The sequence below is a fragment of the Rhinolophus sinicus genome, chromosome 15, assembly GCF_057876585.1.
Source record: "Rhinolophus sinicus isolate RSI-liver-muscle chromosome 15, RSI-T2T, whole genome shotgun sequence".
Lineage (NCBI taxonomy): Eukaryota > Metazoa > Chordata > Mammalia > Chiroptera > Rhinolophidae > Rhinolophus > Rhinolophus sinicus.
In genome coordinates this window covers 130,905,595-130,928,573 of record NC_142515.1, presented here as the reverse complement: position 1 = coordinate 130,928,573, position 22,979 = coordinate 130,905,595, and the positions used below count along the sequence as shown (strand labels likewise).

The window sequence follows — 22,979 nt, the reverse complement described above, 5'->3', positions numbered from 1 at the left end:
TAGGTAATCGTTCATCTTAAAAATTCAGTCCAAGAAAATTCAAATTATTTGTTTTCAATTTTAACTAAAATTTCTTTAAAAAATTTAAAAAAGTGCTATCACTGAGGACAGTTAAAAGAATCTGCCTATAATAACAGCAATGCAATCCCCACTCTACAATAACACACTGATTAGGTTCAATAAATGACCAGGATAAAGAAGTCTGTTTTGGAGAATGTTGGGTTACAGACACCTTACAGGCTTTCTGGCTGTGGTAAAAATTGTTCTCACCTCTTTGGAAGGCAAATAGGCAACATGTAACAAAATAGGCAACATGTAACAAATTTTCAAATGCATTTATCCTTTGTTCCAAAGAGTTCACACATGTGGAAAAGGAAGGACCAGGGTATTTACCGTTGTAGGTTTGTTACAGCAGAGCTGAGCAGCAGCCTAACCCGACCCATGGAAGGCGGGGGAGACTCACCACTGCATGTTTTCACAGTGGAACATGAGGCAGACTTTGGAAGATGGTCATATGTACTGACATGAATACTCTCCACAATTTTTTTAAGTGAGAAGAGAAGAATGCAGAAGGGAAAAGAAGAGGTTGCCTTATTCCTGAGTCTCTACTAAACTTTTCATTTATAGGATGTTCCCTTAATTATTTTACTTTGAACAACAATGTATTGCTTGGTAAATATGTATTATTCTATAATGTTACCAGTCTAGAGTGGAAAGGGTCAAAAAGGTAACACATATAGGAATGACTCATAATTTCAGGTGTTGGATACAGTATCAAAGCCTTTTAAAGGTCTCTTTTAAAAACGACATGGTAGGTAGGGGTATTGCACAGATCACAAGTACAAGCAATGCCACATAACACAGTTGTGAGGGTCCTTAAAATGTCGTGCTATACAGGGTTACCTGTATATGCCTACAGCACAGCGTTTTTTTAAAAAACATAACTGTCCTAATGTTTTATAAATTCATGCTGTGGCTTGGGAGAAATCTTCCAGTGACAACAACACACTGATAAAATAATGCTGTATCTTAAAAAGTTATAAACGAGGGCGCCATGCTCTGGAAAATGCTTACATATATAACCCCCGAAATGTCAGTATTAGGGCCAAAGACATCGGTGTCAAAAATGCATGTGAAGCTGTCAAATACAGGAAGGTTTGAACAAAATTGTCCTGTAGAATATGAGATAGGAGATGAACCATATGTCTATGTTAACATAACTTACGTGATTTTCAAATATGCACATATAACTTAAATTGCTAAGTCAATATAAAAATAAGCATTTTTAACTATTTCAGTAGCAAACCTAAAGCTTAGGCACAACTTACTTCTTATCTTCTCGTTTGAAAGTGATCAATTAAAAACATTTTTTTAATCAAACCACCTATGTGACAACTCCACGTGGATGTCTAAACAGACAACTTAAAATGGTGGAAACAGAATTCCTAATGTCACCTTGCTCCAATTCCCCTCCCCCCCACCAGTTTTCTCATATAATAAACAGCATCACTACACACCCTAGTTCCTCAAACGAAACATCGAGCAATTACTCTACGTGTGTCCCCTTCAATTCTCACGTCCAGTCCCAGTCCTGCCAACTTGACTCCCCAAACCTTCTATCCCAACCTGTTCATGTCTGTCTCCTGTGCGACCACCCCAGTCCCCATCCCCACATGTCTCACCTGGACTATGGCCACAGCTCCCAGGGTCTCTCTGATATTATACTTGCCCTTTCGATCCATTGTGCACACAGCAGCCAGAGTAATCTTTTAACAACACAGATCTTAACATCTTAACTACCCTACTTGGCTTCTCACTGAATGGAGATTAAACCCACACTCTTTTAAACCCCTACCCTCGCTCCTCTCACCCACGTTGGCCTCCTGGGCACTCCAGCACACCAAGCTCTAACTCCTCACAGCATCCACACTCCCTGTGGTGACAGGTCTTCCCTGATCCCCCACCTAAGCTGGCTTCAACACTTCACGTTCCACCCCACATTACCTGAATTCTCTCTATCGGATATTTTCTTGTTTATCAATCTGATGTTTCATTGTCTGTTTATTGTCTCCAACAAGATGTTGTTAGTTCCATCAAAGCTGCTTGTCCATCTTGTCACCTCTGCATCCCCTGTACTTGGAAAATGCCTGTCACATAGTACGTCCTCAACAAGCATGCATAAATGAAGGCTCCTAACTTAACTGCATCAAAAGGGACAACAGTCTTTGGAGTATCTGAATGCTGGTGTATCTGTTACAGAAAATCAACATTGTCTTAGTGATCAGTGCTCACTGTTCCTCTGATGTGAGCCTCATAACATCGTGGCTGATTTGTCCTCAGATTCCTGCAGTGCCTCGTATGTGTCAACTGAGCCAGTGCTCAAAAGTTCTTTGTTATGTGTTCTTATTACTGTATTTAATTGTTTCATAAGTGGTTTTCTTTTTGTTTGTTTTGTTTTTTATTTCTAGTTATGTTCTTGGAGAGATGAACTCAACATGACACAGGAAAAGCAGATTGAATATACCCAGTCATTCAATCAACCATTTTTGTCAATCGCCAGTCACGGAGGCAAAGGGTTTCTCATGACCACATTATTGATTATGAGTTCCTGTAGTTACACACGTGCATAGGAAGGCATATGTTCTCATAACATCAAAGCAATCACTTAGAATCAACCACAAGTAAGAGGGAATCACCTCGCACACCTCTCCCTCAGGCATTCCTACAGGGCATGACCTACGTGGCTGTGTGAAGTGGGCCCTTCCTCTGAAGTCTAACGCCGATCTCTCGCAATCATTCTTTAGTACTTCAGTCTCTATACAATACAAATCACCTGCAAGCTGAAATTAAAATTCTCATATAAGATTCAGAATTTCTATAAGTAGACACAAGTGGTGATGGAGAACGGCTCTAATATCACACAAAGCCCCTGACAATTAGGGGTCATGCCCAACTGAAGACCAGCTAACAAGTGAAGAATTGACAAGGATAATGACATAACAGATACTTGAAAAGAGAATTCTATTCACAAAATTATATTCTAGGTTAAGAATGTCCTTCAAACAACTGAGGTCTTCAAATATTAATTAAAAAACACAATTTTGGGGGAAAAAGAACTCTCTTTTTGATCTTGCTGCGAAAGTCAAACATGAAGTAAAGTTATTATTCATGGTATAGTTTTGTCAGAAAATGAATTGTTTATTCTAAAAATTAGCATGGAGTTTTCATTATAATCTAGATCTTATTAAATTTAAAATAAATTTACTTTCATAATCTGTGATTCTATTCTTCATGATAAAGTTCCAATCAAAGCCTTTCCACTAAGATTGTTCTGTTTTAACTGGATTCACTTTTACGGGTTCTGTTTTCCTGGAATGGGTTTTTCTATGAGGTAACGATCCTTTGAGCATGTCAGGTACCATCCTGGACCAACCATTAAGTGACTGCTTCTCCCCAAATCGAAGTTTATATTGTTCTGAATTTACATGCATATTGGATTTTGCTGTCATATGAAGTTAAATGGAAATGCATATGAATGAATAAAAATGGAAAAGACGACTATGAACATGTCAAATGTAAGGCAGGATTGAGGCAGTGGGATTCAGGAAGCCTGGATGGTAGTTCTGATGGGGGCGCATTGCTTCTGTGGCCTTGGATATATCTCTGCTCTCCTTTCTTTCTCTTCTGGGAGTCTATGGGATTTTAGAAAGCATTTACATCAGTGATGTTGGGCACGGGAAAAGCACCATTGCATTTAAACCTGGTGAGGCAGGCATTAATGATCCTATTTTCTAAAACAGGAAGCTAAAGTAAACAGCTGAACCCAACACATCCTGCATCCAGTAACAGAACCAGGAATCAAGTCCAGGTCTCCTATTCCAAGTGCTATGACCTCGAGGACATAGAGGGTCCCAGCACCTTGATGCTTGTCATGAAGAAGGCACCCCAGAAGTTCCAGCTGCCTCTGAGTCAGACTCAAGCACACCAGGCACAGAGAAAAAGATCACTTACAATAACACATTCTCTAATGTAATTCTTTCCTGCCAGGTCATAAAAGGATGGCACACTAAACCACTGAGATAAAAGCACTGTCTCAAAGGACTCAAAGAACAAAGATTCTTAAGGACAGTGTCCTTAAAAAAATCTGACTGAATCCCACATCTATGTTTCTCTGCAAACAAGTCACGTTTTGTAAATTTAAAACAATGCACTGAACGAAATGGATAACAAATGTGTCCCAGAGAAGAGTCATTCTTAGAGTTGCTGGATTTAGCAAATAAAATACAGGACACCCCATTTAAACTGAGTTTCAGATAAACAATGACTAATTTTTCAGCATAAGTTGTATCTGAAGGTCAAATTTAACTGGGTGTCCTGCACTTTAGCTGGCCACTTTCATGCTTCTATATTCCAGCTACAAGTCTACACAGGTGGGAAGTTGAACCAATTGCAACTTCTCTGGAGTTCAAGTGCTTCGGTTGTGAAAATGGGCCGCTGGAATGAGGCCATGACGACCATGCAGCCTCCACCACAGCGCACGTTACCAACGACCGGGAGGGGTCCGGTAGGTTTATCCACTTACGATCCTTTTGCCCCTCAGCGTCCTCACTTTTAAATAGGAGAAAGACCTCCTTATTCTTCCCGTCACCACAAAGGGTTGATGCACAAGTCACATTAGAAAATGCCCAGGGAAGCATTTCCAAAGCTTGTCCATATATTTAGGGTGCTGCTGTCTCCCACACTCTCCGTGCTCATCCCAGTGGAGATGCAGGGCTGCGGTGAGAATGGCTGCTCATTCAGTTTTGCCAAGACAATCAGGGAAAGGATAAGGTGGAAAGGCTGTGTTCCTGGAGGTACAGCACACAGGCTGCGCGAGCCTAATGGGGTCTGGAGACAGGCTGGTTACACCCCCCACCCCACCCCAAGCCAAAGCAGATACTTCAGAAGGCTGTTCTTTAGACTTGCACTAAGTTTTCCCCCGAAAGGGAAGAGGTGCATCATAACTCTACATAAGTTACAGTATAGCATCTGGAAGGAAGGAAGGAAGGAAGGAAGGAAGGAAGGAAGGAAGGAAGGAAGGAAGGAAGGAAGGAAATTTCTATGAGGTATTTCACCTGTGCCCACAAGCACTAACAACTTAGGGGCTCTCTTTCGTGTAGAAGTGGATTCTTGCCAACCGCCCCCAAACCTGGAGCAGTCGGGGCAGGCAGCCCTCTTCAAGTCTTTGAGTTGATTTAACGTTTACAAGGCTGTCAAAGAAAGACAACAGGCTCCAGATGCTTGAAATAAAGCCACGGCTAAGAGAGATGCAATGAAACCCAATGCCAAGGATTTATTATCCATGACAATATCCTGACGTTTAACGTCCCACCCAAATCATTCCCTCTCTCTTCACCAAAATCGGTTTTATTATCCTCCAGGCTCTTATTTCCATCCTTATTTTATTACACAAAAAACGTCTTACCTCATAAATGAGTTGTGTTATACACCTTTTATAAATGGGTAAATTAGACTTAGTTTTGTTCTTAAACTTTTACAGTATGTCGTAAAATAACCAGAGACTCTCCAGAGCCTACCAAACTCAATGCTGGGAGTTGTTCCTCTCAGGTAGGTGCCATCGTGGTCTCAAACTTGTACCCACCACAGACGCTGCTCAGGGCTCACAAGGGGCCCTTCCCCGTACTGAAGAAGAAAAGAACCCAAAGATAGATGTAATTACACCGCAGGTAATAAGGCCAATGGAGGCTGCAAAAACCTTGCCATGAGTTGTCATAAATGTGACTTGAATTTTAAATCTCAAATCTGTTTCAATGATGAATCCGATCAGAAGTGTATTGTCTTAATGTTCTACTTCAGGGAATGGAGGAATATTTAGGAATACTAGGCATACTTTGGGGAAGACTCTTGCAGCTCAAACCACTCCTGCAATGACAAGTTGACATGAAAATCAGTATCATGAAGAGTAATGTTTAACACATTTTAATTTCACGAGGCTTCTTTATAGCACTGACAGAACTGCACCCTTCAAGATGCTGTGACCACGTGGGTGGAGCGCCCTACAAAACTAAATGAGTTCACGGACTCAAAAGGCCAGGAAGCTGCTGGGGGAAAAGGCTGAACTTGACATTTCCGGTGTCCGACATTCAGTGGTTTCCACAATGCACAGAAGGATGAATAAATGCATTCGTGAGTGATAAAAAAATAGCAAAGGAATTTTGGGGGGTAGGGAACATAGAAGGTGAATTGACATTTTTTTATAATAGTTGTAACAAAGAGTTTATTTTATAAAATTATACACATGGCAGAAACAAAGTGCTATATATTTCATTCTCCGCATCCTGTGTGCTCATATTTTTAGTAGTGAAAACTGTATTATTCTTAAAATGATAGGCTCACTTAGTTAATGATTAAATAGAATGGTGCCAAGCTAGTAATACCTTTTTTATGAATATTTAAAGGGGTTTAATTTTGCGTATTGTGTATCCTTCCTCTCCTACTTTCTAGAAATTTTATAAATTGATTAGTAGTACGCATTGAAAAAAAATGAAAGGTCATTTTATGTTACATAGTCTGTTAAGAATGAAACCTTTCCCCCTTTTCCAATTTCTCATTTTGGGTATTATGATAAACTTATCACAGGAAAGAAAACTACAACACATAGTTTGTGTTCTAAAAATTTTCCACTAATCTAGACAAGTTACAGCTCCCTCCAAACGCCTACTATCTAGAAGCACTAAATAGTATACGCAAAACTTACTGACAGGACAGGTTATACAAGCTCTGGCACAGCATCCAAATAGGATGAGCCAAAGGGACACACACACACACTCACACACACACTCACACACATTCACTCACACACACTCACACACCTGTGTCCATAGGGCTCCACGCAGCAGTACCTTTTCTTGCTACCGAAGTTGAAGTGCTCACTTATCTCACAAAATGAATCCTGAAAAAGACAGAAATGCCTTAAAACACATTTTCAATATCCCAGATATCTTGAAAGGGAAAAATAATTGAAATACTTGGCCTAAGTTTTATAGAATATTTCTTGGCATCTGGAAGAGTAAGGGGAAAAAAAGAAAAACTTACAAGGCTAAGTAAAATTGATACAAACATAACAACTCTCATGAGTTAAAAATATTGGATGAAACCTACTTATAAAGCAGCTAATTTAATGTGTTTTGTACTCTTGCCTAAAATAATGCATCAAAGGATAAAAGTTCTTTGAAAATATACTGCACTTAGGGTTTTTGTGTTCTAATACTAAAAATACTATAATTGTAATGGCCTAGTACTTAAATTTTCAGCCACTCTATTTTAAAATGTCATTTGAGAGTTCCCACTTTTTTAAACTCTAAAATTATATATGGAAACTAAACCCACTGGGCAAAGCCTCCAGGCACCTCATTCAGTGATGTGCTTGCACACTGGGAGGCCTTCAGAGAAACTTCACCATCTTCCTGAGTTAGATTCTGTGCGACATGAAATCTATGAGCCTCTGCTTTGCTTCCGTGAACAAGGAGGCCGGACTTCAGTGCAGCTTGTGGTGACGGCCCAAGGTGGGAAAGGCCTGGGTTTCAACCCAACAGATCCTTCTTCCGAAGGGTAAGACCCTACGCACATTATTTATTCTCTCTGTAAAATAGTGACCATGACACTAACCCTCGTAGGTCTCCTCAGAACTTAGAGGAACGATGCATATAAAGTGATGGCATAGAGTCTGGTACTCAGTATTTAATATATGATACCTACTGTTTTTAAGTGAATTGAACATTAAATGGAGTATATGTTCAAAGGTAATTTTTTTGTAAAGATAAAAAGAATTTATTCAACAGGCTTCTACAGAAAAACTAGATGTTAGCCATTGCTGCTTCCTAAGCTCCTAGTTTAAATACACTAATTTCTCTACAGAAACACTCATTTTTTAAAAAGTTGTTTTAATGTTAGTACTTTCTCAAAATAGAACTGAAATACACAGATTCCCTAGACCAATAACTACATTTACATGTACTATAATTTCCCATACAATACATAAAGTTTAAGAGCCTAACATTTAGTTGAGAAAAATAAATATAAGAACATAACTTGTTTTTCCATTACTATTTAGAAATTGTATTGTTTGAAAAATAAGTTGCAGATTTGCAGGACATTTTTCCCCCCAAAATATCAAAGATACAATAAAACGGACAACAAATATGAGAAAATATACAACTATGATGAATTACCTATGATGAAAACGATAGCAATATTTCATAATAACCGTATTCTCAAGTGGAAGAAAGCTGGATGAAACCATGCTTTGACAACACTCAGCTACAGGAGACCTGGGGGTTCAAGTTAGCCGGCTTAGCGCCTCCCTAAGGGGGTTCACTTGGGGAAATTTACAAGTAGGGTGTTTCCTGTGCCTCAAGGAGGGCCCTATAGCAAGTGCCTGGAGCAGCAGCATTTGGGGAGTTTGCAGGAGCCTCAGAACAGAGTAAAAAGATGCAGACTCTGGAAGATCACAACACTCAACCCATTCTCTTCTAAAGTCTCCTGTTAAAACCTCACCCCCGCTTTGTTTCTCGCCAGTGGTTTTTTCATCAGTCATGTGAATTAATCACCAAAAACCAGAATTACAGAGTGTACCGATTTCCTGTCTGGAAAGGGATGCTTGAAAGCTTACATGGAAATCTGCTACAATTATCTGTAGGAAAAACACACGTAACTTGCATAAAATATAATGCTAGATATTTTTTCCTGCTCTTGGATCCTAATTTTATGCAGTTTTAGTTACATTATTTGCACAATTGGGTCCACTACTGCTGTTTGGAAAATACTTAAAGAAGGAAAGTATTCAATCTGAGAAGTTGATACTCTGCTCTCCTGGTGAGAATTGAGAACACTTGGGACTGAAAGAGAATTTTAAGCTCATTTATGAATCTCTCTGCCCCCATTCCTCACTTCTTCCCACATCCCAGTTTAAAGATGAAGTTTACTTACTTGGGCCTGTCACAAATTTAGTTAACAGCAAAGTTGGGAACAGAATCAGGGGCCTGGCCTCCCATTCTGATTGCCTTTCTAGCATCTTCCACAATCCACAAAGTTTCTGTTCAACTATTAATAAAAATCCAACTAAAAAGTGAGAAAGACAAAGTCTATATAATCACTGTTCTGTTGTTCTAATTCCCACTGATCAGAATAAGGGAATGACTTATTCTGCATCTGTGATTCTATTTAAGGCACCAATGAGTCTCAAGGTAAAATAGTAAACTACTGAAAATCACCACTAAAAGAGATAAGGAAGTCTGCATTACTTTCTTTAGATATCTTAAGAACCCCATGAAGTAAATGCTATTGTTTCCATTTCACAGAGAGAGCAAATAAAGTCCCCAAGGTCATACTCTTACAAAGAGGGGGCCAGGGGTCGCTGCTGAAATCTATCCTACTGAGGGCCCTTAACCACCATAAATATAAATAAATGTTAAAGGGTGCAGACCAGGGGATCCCAACTAAGTGGTGGTGCCAGCCCTTGGGGGCATTTGTAAACGGGGGGTCACAAAGATGGGGTGCTCCCGGGATTTAGGGTCTGGGCCCAGGGATGTTAAACACCCCACAATGTGCTCAACCATCTCCCACAACAAAGCAGCATCAGCACCGAATGCCAAGGGCATCTGCTTTTGAGAAGCATTGGTTTAGACTAAAATATGAACACACATAAGAAAATGAGACCAGGCCGGTTGGGACACCTGCACGTGACATCCTCCAAACTCTCCGCTCTGGTGTCACAGTGGAGTTCACTTGGGTCTGGCATGGGAAGAAAACGGAGCCTCCGTCTAAAGTTATTTAGTATTTCCAAGTTTTCTCCAGCTATGAAAACATCTGAAAGGCTAACTGGGACCAAATATAAATAAAATGCAGAAATTGCTTCATATGGTTTCACGTTCAGATTTGACCGAGAGCTGGAAAACATGCTTTGTAATTTTCCATGCATTCACAATCACATGCATGAAAACTGTCCCTTCAAAGAAAACCTACTTACATCCGAAAGAAAACATAATCACTGAAATCTAGGCTGTAAATATGTCAACTGATTTGCTTTGCAGCTTAGATGTGGGAGAGACTCCCTCCATTGGCTCCTCGGTCTGGGGCATGAAAAGCCCTGCGAGTCCAAATCAAGTATGTGATGAAGATCTGTACTTTTTTTTACTTTTGTGCTTTCACACTAATGACAAGTAAAACCAAAAACAGGTCAAAGAAGTACACTTGACATTACTGGGATGACCACCTTGTAACCAAGTCCGGTCCTGTAATTTTAGTGCTTAGGTTTCTATTCATGTTCCAGACACACTGCAGCCCAATGGTTCTGGGGGAAAGAGAACATAAAAGCGGTAGATGTAATATACAAACACGCTTTCAAACCAAGTAAAACCCAGAAGCTGGCATGCTGTGCTATAGGAATAAAAGTTCCCTGATTGCTTAAACAGAGAGACCCAGTAGGAGAAGTGAATCATCGTAGGGTGACTGCAGCTGCCAGCCAGACCCTCCCTGGGCAGCAAGGCCATGCTCACTTTGCATGCAGGGTGATTGAATGGATGCTGTCCATTCGCATTTGGCTGGAGGTTTTTCATTTTATTCATAATTAACTTATGCATTTATGTTGGTATTCCAGTGGCACACACGCTGTAACTGTTACTGTAGGCAGAAAGAACAGGGCCGCAGGGAGGAAGGGAAGGAAGAAGTGCGGGAAACAAAGGAAAGAGGAGATGACATCATTCTTAAGAAAAGGTGCAGTGACATCTAATTGTACCAGATTATAATACTGTCAGCATTGTGGGCAGGGAAACACCTCCATCCCCTGTGTCACCAGGACAGTGCCGACAAAGGCCAAATAAGAACAAGGGAATCCCACCCCTGAGGAGAACCAGTGGTCAGCTAGGACAGCAGGGATCCATCCGGAGAAAGCCTGTGATGCCACCACAAAACTTGAATATTTCGTGCCTTTATTCGAATAAAACCCTAAGCCTCTTAGTTCTTCTGGGGCAGTTGTCCTTTTCCTGGCCCACCCACATCTGTTATTTTGGGAGTGTCCTTTTTCTTTACTTTAATAAATCTACCACTTTCTTGGCTTTATTCGTATGGCTTAATTCTGTACGTCCTGGAATACCTTCCTTTGACGACACAAGAACCCTTGCTCGCTGGTAGCATAACTTTGATGCAGTTATACCTACTCTTAAGAATTGCATGTTTAAAAAATGTTAATATAAAAGGAAGTCAACACCAGGTACGGTAGATATCTAGAATTTCTGTTGTGCTCTCATCATTTTCTTTTGGGAATTCCCCGCTGCCCCAAGGACATATCACACTCTGGAGTACCGGCCTCAACAGAGTAGTCAGACCACTCTATTCTTCCAGACACAGTGATGGTTCCAGAGCAGACATGTGATGCAAGCAAGGCCAGAGTAATGCTGAGAGGACTGATACAGATGTGATGGGCCTTCTCTACCACCGGAAGGTCAAGAACCACAGAAGTTTGCCAAGAAGAAACTTTTCCATGAAGAAAACATGCAGGAGAATCAAGCCAATGTAGCCTAGGGCCCAAAGATGGATAGATGGATGGATTTATGGATAAAAGGACTGAAGGAAGGATAGACAGATGAAATAGACACACAGAGAAACAGACAGATTCTTGATGAAATTATTTGATCAGCTGATTTCACAGCCAAACCAATCCCCAGGCACTTCCATCATGTAAGTCTGATGAGTTTAAGGTGCATTTCTGTTGCTTGTGACCAAAAGCTTTCCAATATCCTGGAGACCAGTAAGAATGTCTTTCTTTAACAGAGGTACGCTTCTTAAGTTTGAATAACACTGGATCACGCGATCCCCTCTACCTCTAAAAGTCAACGATCCTATCTATGTGCGTGTGTGTTTCAACTATTTCATCAGCTCGAAAGATCGGGGGCTTTTTTCTTCTTATAACCTCAGCATAGGTATTCAACAGAGAGTAGAAATGATCATTCTTATCTTTTTTACAATTATAATTAAGAATATGATATCAAGTGAGGCTTTTTGCTTTCCCAAGTTTAGGTGTAATAACATTATTTAGAGAAAATAATTTGCAAAAAGCTAATCTTACTTTATAATTCAGATTCAAGGGGAAGGTCTCAAAAAACACAGAGGCCAACAACGACACATAGACTTTAAAAAGCATGTTCACTAAAAACTAAACACCAGAGAAATAGATATCTTTCAAAGCTTTTTCGAGTGCTTATCAAAATAACTCTTATGAACTAATACTCGGTTTGCTTTACCTGCTTTAAACATTTGTTTGGCAATAAGTATAAATGCCTACCATTTAGAGAAAATGAAATATATCTATTTCAAAATAAAATGAGAATACCAAGTCAGTTAATAAGACTGCAGAGCTAAATATCAAATGGATGACTCATGTGGAAAGACTTTCTCCAATTTGTATTCCTAGGTGTGCAGCTAGCTCACAGGCACTTTCTGAGAAACTGATACTCTGACAGATATTTCAAGGCCACATCAATCAGCTGTAACATGGGTCAACTGATGCTACATCTGTCCCGCTAAACTAATTTCAGAGGAAGTCTTGCAAAGTCAGTAGAGAGTCTGCAGCCTAAATTCAGAAATTAGTCATTTTTCCACCCTCCACTATCAATCAACTCAGTGATGTATTCAATTGTCCCACAGTCCTTACTAAAGGCTTTTATCTTAGGAAGAGGTTTAATCCTGCATCAGCTCTGAGAACGAAGGACAAATCTAACTCAACACAACAGTTAGAGGTTCGGTCAAGTTCAAGTTGAAAAATTGTTTTGGGGATAAACTAATAAATACCAAGCAGCTCTGTTTAGCCTTTTCAATTACAAGTGTCATCAAAATGCACTAAGAAGTACAACCAAAGTGCTAAATTAATCTGTGTTTCCAAATCTAGAGGAAGGGAGCATCAGAGTAACACATTCTCTATCATCAGATAAGAGTGAAGTTACAAACTTTACCTACACAACTTGAAAGGAATTTCAAATATTTTTAAAAGAAATGATATCAGAGACCAGAGTCAAATCATCTATGTAGGTGGAATTTTTAAAAAGGAAATTGTGTTACACAACATACTCAAAAAGCTAAAAAGTGCTCATCTTGAGGTGCTGAAGACATGATATGGTGAAAATATCGACGATTTCTATGGATCTTCGTATCACAAACTGAAAAAAAGCTACTGAATTGTACTAAAAGCCTATTTAAGTTTGCATAATTCTAAGCAGATATCCATCCAGGACTAATTGTCACTGCATTCATTCTGCCACATTTTTAGGAGCACGATCTTGCAGTGCAGCACCTAACTGGACCTGAAGTTGAAACCTCGAGATAGAAAGGCAATGAGAAACACCATTTCAGGGGCTCCACGGATTCTTCCAAAAAGGAAGAATTCAACCCACGTGAGTACTTTTAGGGCAGTAAAAGGCAGCTTAGAGCTGGCTATATGTACCTTGCTTATACACAATAAAGCACAAAAAGCGATTATTGCACCAGAATTACCATCATAAAAATATTATAAATGATACCAAAGTCAGACTGAGTCAATTCCCACAGTTTTATCTTCAAGGCTAGTGACTCCTTAACAAAATATACTTAACAAAATCATTTGTCTGAAAATTGTGAAAAGATTATATTCCCATATAATTACACAAACAATAATTTTTAAGAGTGGATAGCAGTATTGATTTTTGTATCCATCATCTGTTTTAACATAAATATCTTGCAAATAAAAATGTCACAGCTTTTAGAGGTGAGAAAAAAATTTGAGGAAGTAAGGAATAAAATAAAAAGAAAGAATCCCCGACAGAGGACCTGGACCGTCAACAATTCAGCACATCTTTGCAGTATCAAAGAGAAAGTCCATCACAGAAAATTCCATGGGAGTGTAAAACTTCTGTTTCTGGACTTTGATCCAAGCAGTCATAAAAACTTGTCCTCACTTAATAGCTCCTCGTTCCAGTATATGCCAAATATTCTCAAGCTTTTGCTCAGTACAAAACAAAGCAATAAAAAGTCAATTGTGCTGCTCCTACAATACTAGCCCACTCAAAACATCACCCCCCAGCACAGAGCTGATTAGCTGCTAATGAAAGGGAACATTATTCGAATAAGCTGTCAAGAGCAACAACAGCTGTGCAAGTAGCATTAGCACCAGGAAGGCCCATCGGAGAAGGCAAAGCATTAGCGCCTTTAATTAACAGTCTCTGGGGCCCCTAGGGCTGCAAAGTCCTCTCCAATACTGAGGGGAGGGGTGGTGCATATGTCGAGTCTCAAATTAATTTTTATGCTAATAGATTATGTTATGAATTGTTCGGCTGACACTCAAAATCATGTACACAGGTTGTGATCACTCTAAATAGCATCTACTTCTATGCTCCAAATTCTGGTTTTTAATGAGGTGCTTAGCTCTGTATTTGAAGATAGTTACAGCAAACTGTAATATAGCAGCATCAGGGCTTTAAAGGTCAAGCGAAATTCATAGGTGTTCAAAGGAGAATTTAGGAGGGCCAGAATCTTCATTCTGTTCAGTACTCATGGCAAGGATAGAGACGTTTGCAGGAATGTCAAAAGACAACGATTAAATCAAAGAATGTAGAAATAGTTCCATCACCATGCCTGTTTACAGGCATAGATGGCTGATCTAAGGGAATCCAAATTTATTTTAAATCTTAAAACATGCCAAATGCCGCTACAAGACTATTGTTTCATGGGTTTCCTGAGTCACCTACAGTATTCATTTTACACTTAGAAAGTGTAACTTAAGGGGAAAAAGCAAAGTAATGTGGTCTTTCGGTTAAAAAAAAAAATCTTAGCTGTAAAGTGAAAATGTCTGCAGTAAGTTTTTGCCACAACCAAGTGAATCACTCTGGGTTTAGCAGGTTGGCAACTTTATAAGCAACTGATGTCCAACCTTTCATTCCCATTGTCTCCTATTTTAAGTTAACGTCACGAAATAGAAAAGCAAACTGGAATATTGTTTTGTGAAGAACCTCTGGCTACACACATGCGCTTAGATGGTATTCTTTACACAGACAACTTGCAGCCTCTGTAACTCCCAAAGTTGAGGGCCTGTGCTACCCTTAAATTTCTACACTTTCGTTTTCCAAGATAAACTCAACACAAACTCTTCTCTTAAGAACACACACACACACACACACACACTCCACAGAAAGTGTGCAGCCAACTGTCAATACCAACTATAATATAAAAACCTAACTGGAAAAAAGGATACAGTTTCAGATGGTCTAAATTTTACACTGAGGGAGTAATTTTGAGGATTAGGATTTTCATCCTATGTATGTTACTTGGAAGAAACTGTAATATGAAAAGAAATGTAACAACTCTTCCAATTTATTTTTCAATAAAATATTACTTTCAAAGTCTGGCAGGCTCTGGAAGTCAAGTGTTTTTATGTGTGACTAGTTAAAAACCACCACCAAACAATGCGGAATTTATGTCTTTAAAAGGAGAGAAGGGGAGAAAGGGCATTTATGCTGATTTGCAAGACAAACAACTTTTTTCTTTCAACTGTTGATAATCTGCCTAAAGACCACCCTTCCTCTCCCCCCCCACCCACACACTTAAAAAATCAGCCCAGTTCTGCCCACCCACTCTTCAGCTTCTGTGCCCCCCGTTCAGTGAAGGCAGAAGGGCCAAGTGTGACAGGATGACAGGAAACAGGAAAGATGGCTTCGGAGGAGCAGAGGACCTCTGAAAACTTTTGCCCACGGCAATCGGCAATCCCAGACCACGGTGGCCTTCGTGCCTCACCCCAAACTCGCAGAGAGACCCCTTTGAAAAGAAACCGCTTTCCGTTCAGGGTTTACCCTTGGTCCCCCCAGAAGTGGGGTTTTGAAGGGAGGAGGCGAAAGCCGGGAAGAGAACTTTTAAAGGAAGGCAGAGTAATTAAACAGGAAGATAGGATTTGTCCGAAGCCGCCGCCTCTGTCTGGAACCCCAAAAGTGGTCGAGTTGACCCTAACTCTCTCTGGACGTTCTTTCGGAGAAACAAGGTTAAAATGTGCCCCCTCTAAGACTGCAAAGTAATAACACCCGCAGAGAGTCAAGGAAGACGGAAGTGTCACACGGCCCATCTCAGTGAAGCATCCCCCGCCGGGTGACCCGCGCCTCCACCCAGCCCCGGCCCCGCCGCGCCCGGGAAGTGGGTGCTGGGGAAGTACCTCGTTTTGTTTCCAAAAGGCAACATAGCAGACGTGGGGAGTTCGAGGTGCGGACCGTGCGGCCTCGGCCTACCCCGCACTCCAGCAGGCGCAGGGGGCGACGCCGCACCCAGGTGAGGCGGGTGACTGGAGCCGGGTCCCTTAGCGCCCCCGCCTCCCGCTCGCCCCGCGCCGCGCCGCCCCCTGGCGGGGAGCGCCCGGCACAGCGGCGATCGAGCGCCCGCGGGTGGGAGCTGGGCTCGGAGCCCCGGCCGGCTCCGCCACCATCACCCCCGCGCGCGTCTCCCTCGGGCCTGGCGGCAATCGCCGGCTCCCGACACCGGCTCCCCCGAGCCGGCGGCAGCAGAATTCGGGCCCTTCCCCAAAGGGTGGTGTGGAGTCAGCCTGAGCGCGCGCGCAGGAGCCGGGTCGGCGCTCCGGCTCCGCACCAAATCCACAGGCTTCGGGGACCCGCCCGCCACGCACTCTCGGCTGCCCCTTCTGCGTCCCTCGGCGTCAGCCTCGCTTCCTCCCAACTCTCCGCGATCGTTTCCCACGCGCGCCCCGCTGCCTGAGGCGCGGCCAACTCCCAGAGGACAGGCACGTCCCCGCCCTCCGCCGCGGCCGCCGGCCTTGGCTCTGGACCAGACAGAGCGGGCCCTGGGGTCGCTCGGGCCGCACTGGACCCGCCCGCCCCGGGGTCCGCTCCCGGGTGTACCGCGCGACCCCTCCCGGAGCCCTCTCCGCGGCGCCGCCTCGGGCGCAAGAGAGAGAGCGAAATGGGGTGCGCGCGCGGGACAGTCAGGGGCTGTGGGGGCGCGAGGCGCCAGCACTCACTCCGGAAAGGCTCCCGCACGTTGCTGCCCTGGGGCTTCCCCGTGGTCTCGCCTCCTCCCCGGCTCCCCGCCCTGGCAGGCCCAGGCGAGGGGGACGGGGGAGGAGCGCAGCCGCCAGGACCAGGCTGGAAACCGTGCTTCCGGAGCTGCAGGGAAGGGGCTCAAAACTGTTTTGGTTTCGCTAAGGTTTAGGGGCACCAGGAGGCGGAGAGGACTGGAGGAGGCCCATGAGCGCGGTGCATGGGAGCATGCTGCCAGGGAATGCCAGGGCGGCCGGTGGTCCGGGGTGGCACCGACATTTTTGTATTTGAACTTGGCAAATTTGATCGAACCCCAGTTTTTCGACTGTACTCGTCTTAAAGTCGAGGTCTCTGCACCGTCACAGGTCCAGGGACCTACTTCAAAAGCCAAGGCCCAGGAGCCGAGGCTGTTTAATGGTGAAGGAAGGGGACAATGCCATAGCGGACAGAGAGCAGCCCAGATCACGCTCCACTCCCCGGCTGGGTCTGCCGCGGGTCCTCTTCTTACCTGGTGGCTTTCCTAACAAAGTAAGAGAAGGTAAAGTCCCAGTGATCGTCCAGCCATGCTTCCACCGAGTCCTGGTCCCGTGGCCGCGCGGATCCCGGGCCCGCCCGCTCCATGACCGCGCCGCGCGCCTGTGCGCCTCGCGGGTGCCGGGTTCCACCCCAGTTGGGGTCCCTCCCTAGAGCAGCGGACTCGGCCTCCAGACCCTCCCCCTCGCCTCGCTTAGGTCTGGACCGCTTCGGCAAGCTGCTCGGGCGCCGGGCCAGCCTGCAGCCCCGCCCGCCTCTCCGGATCCCCGGCTCCAGGTGTGGCGGGCGGGGCGGGTGCCGCAGCCCGCGCCTCCCTGGGGTCCCGCCCAGCTCGGCCCCTGCAGCCGCTCTTGTCCCCGACCCCGAGGCGACCGCGGCGTGACTGGCGAGCTCTCCGGAAGCTCGGTGGCCACAGCCTGAAGGCGGCCACGCGGCCGCTGGGGTGCGCTGCGCGCCGAGCGGGCTCCCGGGGCGCACGGAGGTGACGGGAGTGTTCGCGGAGTGTCCCATTCTAGGAAAAGGAAGGCCGCGGTATGGAAGACCCATCCGCAGCCCAGACAGACGTAGCTAAGGGAAGTTTCCCCTAGAGTGAGAGGTGCGCTTTTCCTTGGGCCTGAGAGAACAATGACCGTCCGTCCGCCTTGCTTCGCTCCATCCAGCGCTGGGGTCTGGGAGCCCAGTGCTTCACGGCGCCCCAGCCACCGAGTCCGCCCGGGGCAGGAGAATGGGGGCGTTGGCGACCTGGGCAGGTCTGTGGGTCCTGGTGGGTGACCTCCAGCACAGCCTTATCCGTGCTTGATGTGAATGTTAACAACAGCAATGACAAACTAAGTGCCTTTGCATCAAACACTACCTTGTCACGACTTGGAAAAAGATTTGCTGGAAAAGAAAAGGGTATCTGGAATAATCACGGGTGATGGTTTGTGTATGAAGCCAGCAAACAAGGACACCTCTGTACAATCAGCTGGAGACCATGGGCACTGCCGCTACAGTGCAGAGGAGCAGGAAGCCCGATTTTACATTAATTCGTCATTTATATTTAACTGGAATTAACTCACACCCACCCCCAAAAGTATCCATTTGAAAGGGCTCTCACTTCCTACCCTGTTTTGTCCTATCCCCATCATGCTTTACAAAAAGGCATTTGTGTTTTCCTTCGCTTGGTCCTCATCTCTATATCCCTGTCCCATACCTACAATTTTAATCTGATTTCTGCAATGAACTAATTTTTTTTGGCAGAATTAAATCTGGCCTTGTATGTTTCACAACTTGTTAACACTATTAGTAATATATCAAAAGTGACTTGCTACATACTTTTAACAAACTCCTTTCAAAATATTTTTTGGCAACAATGTAAGACATTACTCACTACAACATAGAAACATAATTAAATTGATAACATAACAACTTTTAAAATGTCTTCCAATCAATTCCCCAATGCAATGGTTTGTCCTTCCCGCATTAACTAATTGTCATTTTGTAACCTCTGTTTCTCTGAAACTTTCCATTATATGCAAGTAACCACAACCAATACACAACAAGCAAAGGAGGAGACTGAGAAACAATGTATGATAAATTGTATCAGATTTTAAAGTACCAAAAAACAGGAAGGCTTCTGAAAAAGCACTGCAAGAAAAAGTTCATGGATTCTCCCATGAAAGAGTCTCAATTCTGTGGAGTGTAGATGGTGGCTTGGAGGTCAATGGGAAGGCCTGTTTCCTGAGGAGAGCATATCATAAAGGACTCAGGATGAGTTGTTTCAAACTGTTCTAGTCTCTAGGAAACTCAGATAACATTTGTAACAGTACCTCTTGTAACTTTAAAGTACTCGAAGGTGAGCATATTTTGAACTGGCTTCTCATTCCCAGCTCCATTTTAGTCTTCATTCTAATTTGTTCGGTTATTTTATGTTTTAACTTATTGGTATGGATCGCTCTAAGGATCTCAAATTTTGTTTTAGAGTGAGTTGAAGAATGAGTAAATAATAAACACTGCCAGGAAATAAGATGAAAAAATTCTGTTAACGCTGCTCACAACAAACAATTGTGAAACGACTTAACAGAAAGCCCCCCCAATGTATTCCCACTGTATGAAAAGAAAACCCAAACTCTAACATGACTTTCAAGGTTCTGCATGATTTGGTTTTACGTGTTAAAGATTTTGGTCATTCAACTAGGAAAAAACAATCAAAACCATGGATGATCAAAATACTTTCCCAAAAAGAATAACACGAACTGTAAGAGTCATGACATCTTTCCTGCCTTGACGTTTTTTTCAAATACCACAAAGTATTTCCTGTTCTCTTGAAGCAATCTTACATATCCTAGGATTGAGAAAATTAAGTAAATATATTTGCACTTAAAATGGGATCCAGGTTTTTCACTGTTGAAGGGGAAACACTAGAAGGTACATTGTGGTATTGAAACGGAATTGGAGGTTAAAAATTAAAAGTGTGTGTGTGTGTGTGTGTGTGTGTGTGTGTGTCCTGTGGGGAAATCCCACATTACAAGGAAATGCAGGCAGTTCCTAAGAGCTGTGGGCAGCTGCCAGTGGACAGCCTACAAAGAGCCTGAGCCAGCAAGAAAATGAATCCCTCAGTTTTATAACTGCAAGTAACTGAATACTGCAAACAACCCAAGTGAGCTCAAAAGTAGGTATTTTCCCAGTCAAGCCTCAGGTAAGACCACAATCCCAGACAATAAGTTGATTGCAGTGTGTGAGATGCTAAGCAGAAGCCATCTTCATAACTGACAACTTAATAACATTCAGGCCTACAATCCATGAACATAGTATATTTATCCATGTATTTCTGGTCTTTTAAAATTTCACCCAGCAATGGCTTATAGTTTCTGGTGCACACGTCTTGCACGTATTTTGTTAAATTTATCTCAATATAGAATTTTCCAGCTCTGTCACTGAGAGGCTAGAAGCAGTGACATTCCAGTAGCAATGAGTACACTTAGTACCCAGATTTTGGTTTCTAAATAACATTCTTCACTTTAAAAGGAACCAGGAGAAGATTCCAGGTCTGTGACAGAGAAAGTACAAAATGTACCTGGAAAATCTTGTTTTGCCAGAAAATGAGAAAGGCTTAAAAATGATGCCAACACGTTAGGACAGAGGATGTATCTGAAGGGGACAAATCTGGAGTAATTTGAATATCAAAATATATAGTGACAGTAACAAATTATAAAACATTGATCAAAATAAGAAATTAATTCCATACTGATATAAAAGGAAGAGAAGGGAATGTTCCTTACTGTAAAATACCAACTAATGAATATAAATGGAATCATGTAATTAGAAAATCATTAACAGTTGTTAAACTAATGGGTGAGCATTTGATGATGAGTATTTACATAAAGTATCGTCTCACATGTTATTTATTAATTACTCTGGGAGAATAGCATCTTTACTAAAAAAGATCTATGGGTAACTCTAGAACCAAGTGATCAATTTAAAATCACTTGTATTTGGGCAAACCCACAGTATATACCTTTAAATAGGATATCCTGAGAAGAATACAGCATACATCTGAATCGAGTCGTGATGAGACTGAGCAGTTTTCACACAAACATGCCCAGATCGAGGGACTTTCTACAAACATTTCAAGGTTAGGAAAGACAGAGACCGAGGAGCTGTGTGTTAGTTATTTATTGCTGGGCAACAATATCACCCCAATCTTAGTGACTTAAAACCACGCACATTCACTATGTCCCAGGTTCTTCGAATCGGGAGCCCAGGCTTGGCTGAGCTGGATTCTCTACTGGGGACATCTCTCAAGGTCACCAGCCTGTCAGCCAGAGCTGCAGGCTCATCTGAGGCTGGGCAAGGACCACCTTGCACACTCACTCGGGCTGGTGGCAGCATTCGGCTCCTCGCTACTGGAGAACTGTGGATTCTTTTTCTGGCTGGGTGCTCGCTGGAGAGCCTTATGGGCTGTCATCTGGAAGCCCATCTCTGCTTCTAGAACCACCTTCAGTTCCTGGTCACATGGAGTTGCCCAGCATGGCCACCTGCCTCCTCACAGCCAGCACCGGAAAGGGACTCCAGCCAGATGGGGACTCTGATTTTAGGAACCGTAACCCCACAATCGCATACACATAATAATCACATACATCCCATCACCTCTGCCATATTCTGTTTGTTGGAAGCAAGTCAAGGGCCTGCCCTCACACGTGGGGTGGGGCTCACAGCATGAGCCAGGGGCCATGGAGGCCCCTCAGAAGTGACACTGCAATAAGGCACTGTGACTGGGTCATAGCATGTGTTCAGTAGCTATTTCTTAGGTCAGTTTTAGAAGCACTGTCACCACTTTCTTAGCGCATTTTGGCAGTACTGTTGTGTATTGGATGTGACCACGTCAGCCATTGATCTCTGAGAAGGGCTATTGGTTTTCGTGGTCTTTTGAAGTGTTCTCATCCCTAATTAGGTGACCTCTGACCCCCAGCAGCACCAGGCTCGTGGGAAACAGCAGTTTTCTGAGGACAGTTTTTGAGGACATGTTTCAAGTTGTTGCACAGTGGGGATCAGCCCAGTATGTTACATGCATGAATTTAAATCAGATCGTAAGGCTCAATTTCAAAGACAGAGCCACGTATGGATAATAAAACCATTACAATGTAATGAATCCAATCAGTACATAGTCTTTTCTTTCTCCAATCAAACATGGGGTTTTATACCCCAAACTGCAGTCTGGTGAAGAAAGGCTGGTCCATGTGACAAGACGTTCCACAGAGGATGGTGAGCCGCTGTCCTTCACATCAACCAAGGTCACACACTGAGGAAATGGACTTACACGAAAATAGGAGGGAGTTTGGACAGATACTAAACACACTTTCACGACAGAGGGATGCAATGCAGATGGATTCGTGATGACAAACAACAGTGGAATTTTTCCCTGGAGACTTTCACAAATCGGTGGACAGCCATCTGCTGATAATGCTTTGAAGCCCTGTCAGAAGCAGATGAACTCAGGAGCTCCTGGGGTCCTCACTGCCCTTTCACCTGCAGACAGGGAGCGTGCTAAACAGGGGGGTTACATTGTTCGCAACATTACCCACTCACAGAAACATAAAATAAAACACACAGCCACTTTCCTAGGAAATAAAAGATTCCATTCTCTAGAGAAAATAGTCCACACTAGTCAGAATGACAAAAACTAGTCTAGAAAGAAACTGCAAGGAGAGAACCACTTTTAAGTCAACTGCTTGTAGGTGTGACACATTTAACTAAAACCCAGTTGAAAAGTAGGTCATTTAAAATAGACTCTTTACAAGTTGAAGGGACAAAAATGTATATTTTTAAAAGAAAATTGGAGAGAAACAGAGGCTGATTGATCTTGATTTCTAATCTAGAGAGTCACTTGTCTTTCCTTTATACGTT

The 22,979-nt window shown here is 43.0% G+C and overlaps 1 protein-coding gene across 5 annotated transcripts in view; it reads right to left on the bottom strand.

Moving 5' to 3' along the window:
* The window catches only part of PDE5A (phosphodiesterase 5A), a 109,812-nt gene extending 91,732 nt beyond the window's left edge, over window positions 1-18,080 (bottom strand). The window contains exons 1-2 of one of the 5 annotated variants that reach the window (XM_019744519.3): window positions 17,569-17,705; window positions 6,873-6,952 (exon numbers count right to left, since the gene is read on the bottom strand). Coding sequence is in view for 2 of the 5 variants with exons in the window: in XM_019744515.3 (XP_019600074.3) it covers window positions 17,569-17,681 (113 nt within the window). In the remaining 3 variants the exon portion in view is untranslated. Of the gene's footprint in view, window positions 1-6,872; window positions 6,953-16,225; window positions 16,717-17,041; window positions 17,195-17,568 lie in introns of those variants that run through there. The other 4 variants (XM_019744517.3, XM_019744515.3, XM_019744520.3 and 1 more) reach the window with 4 other exon arrangements.
* Between the last annotated feature and the right edge of the window lie 4,899 nt (window positions 18,081-22,979).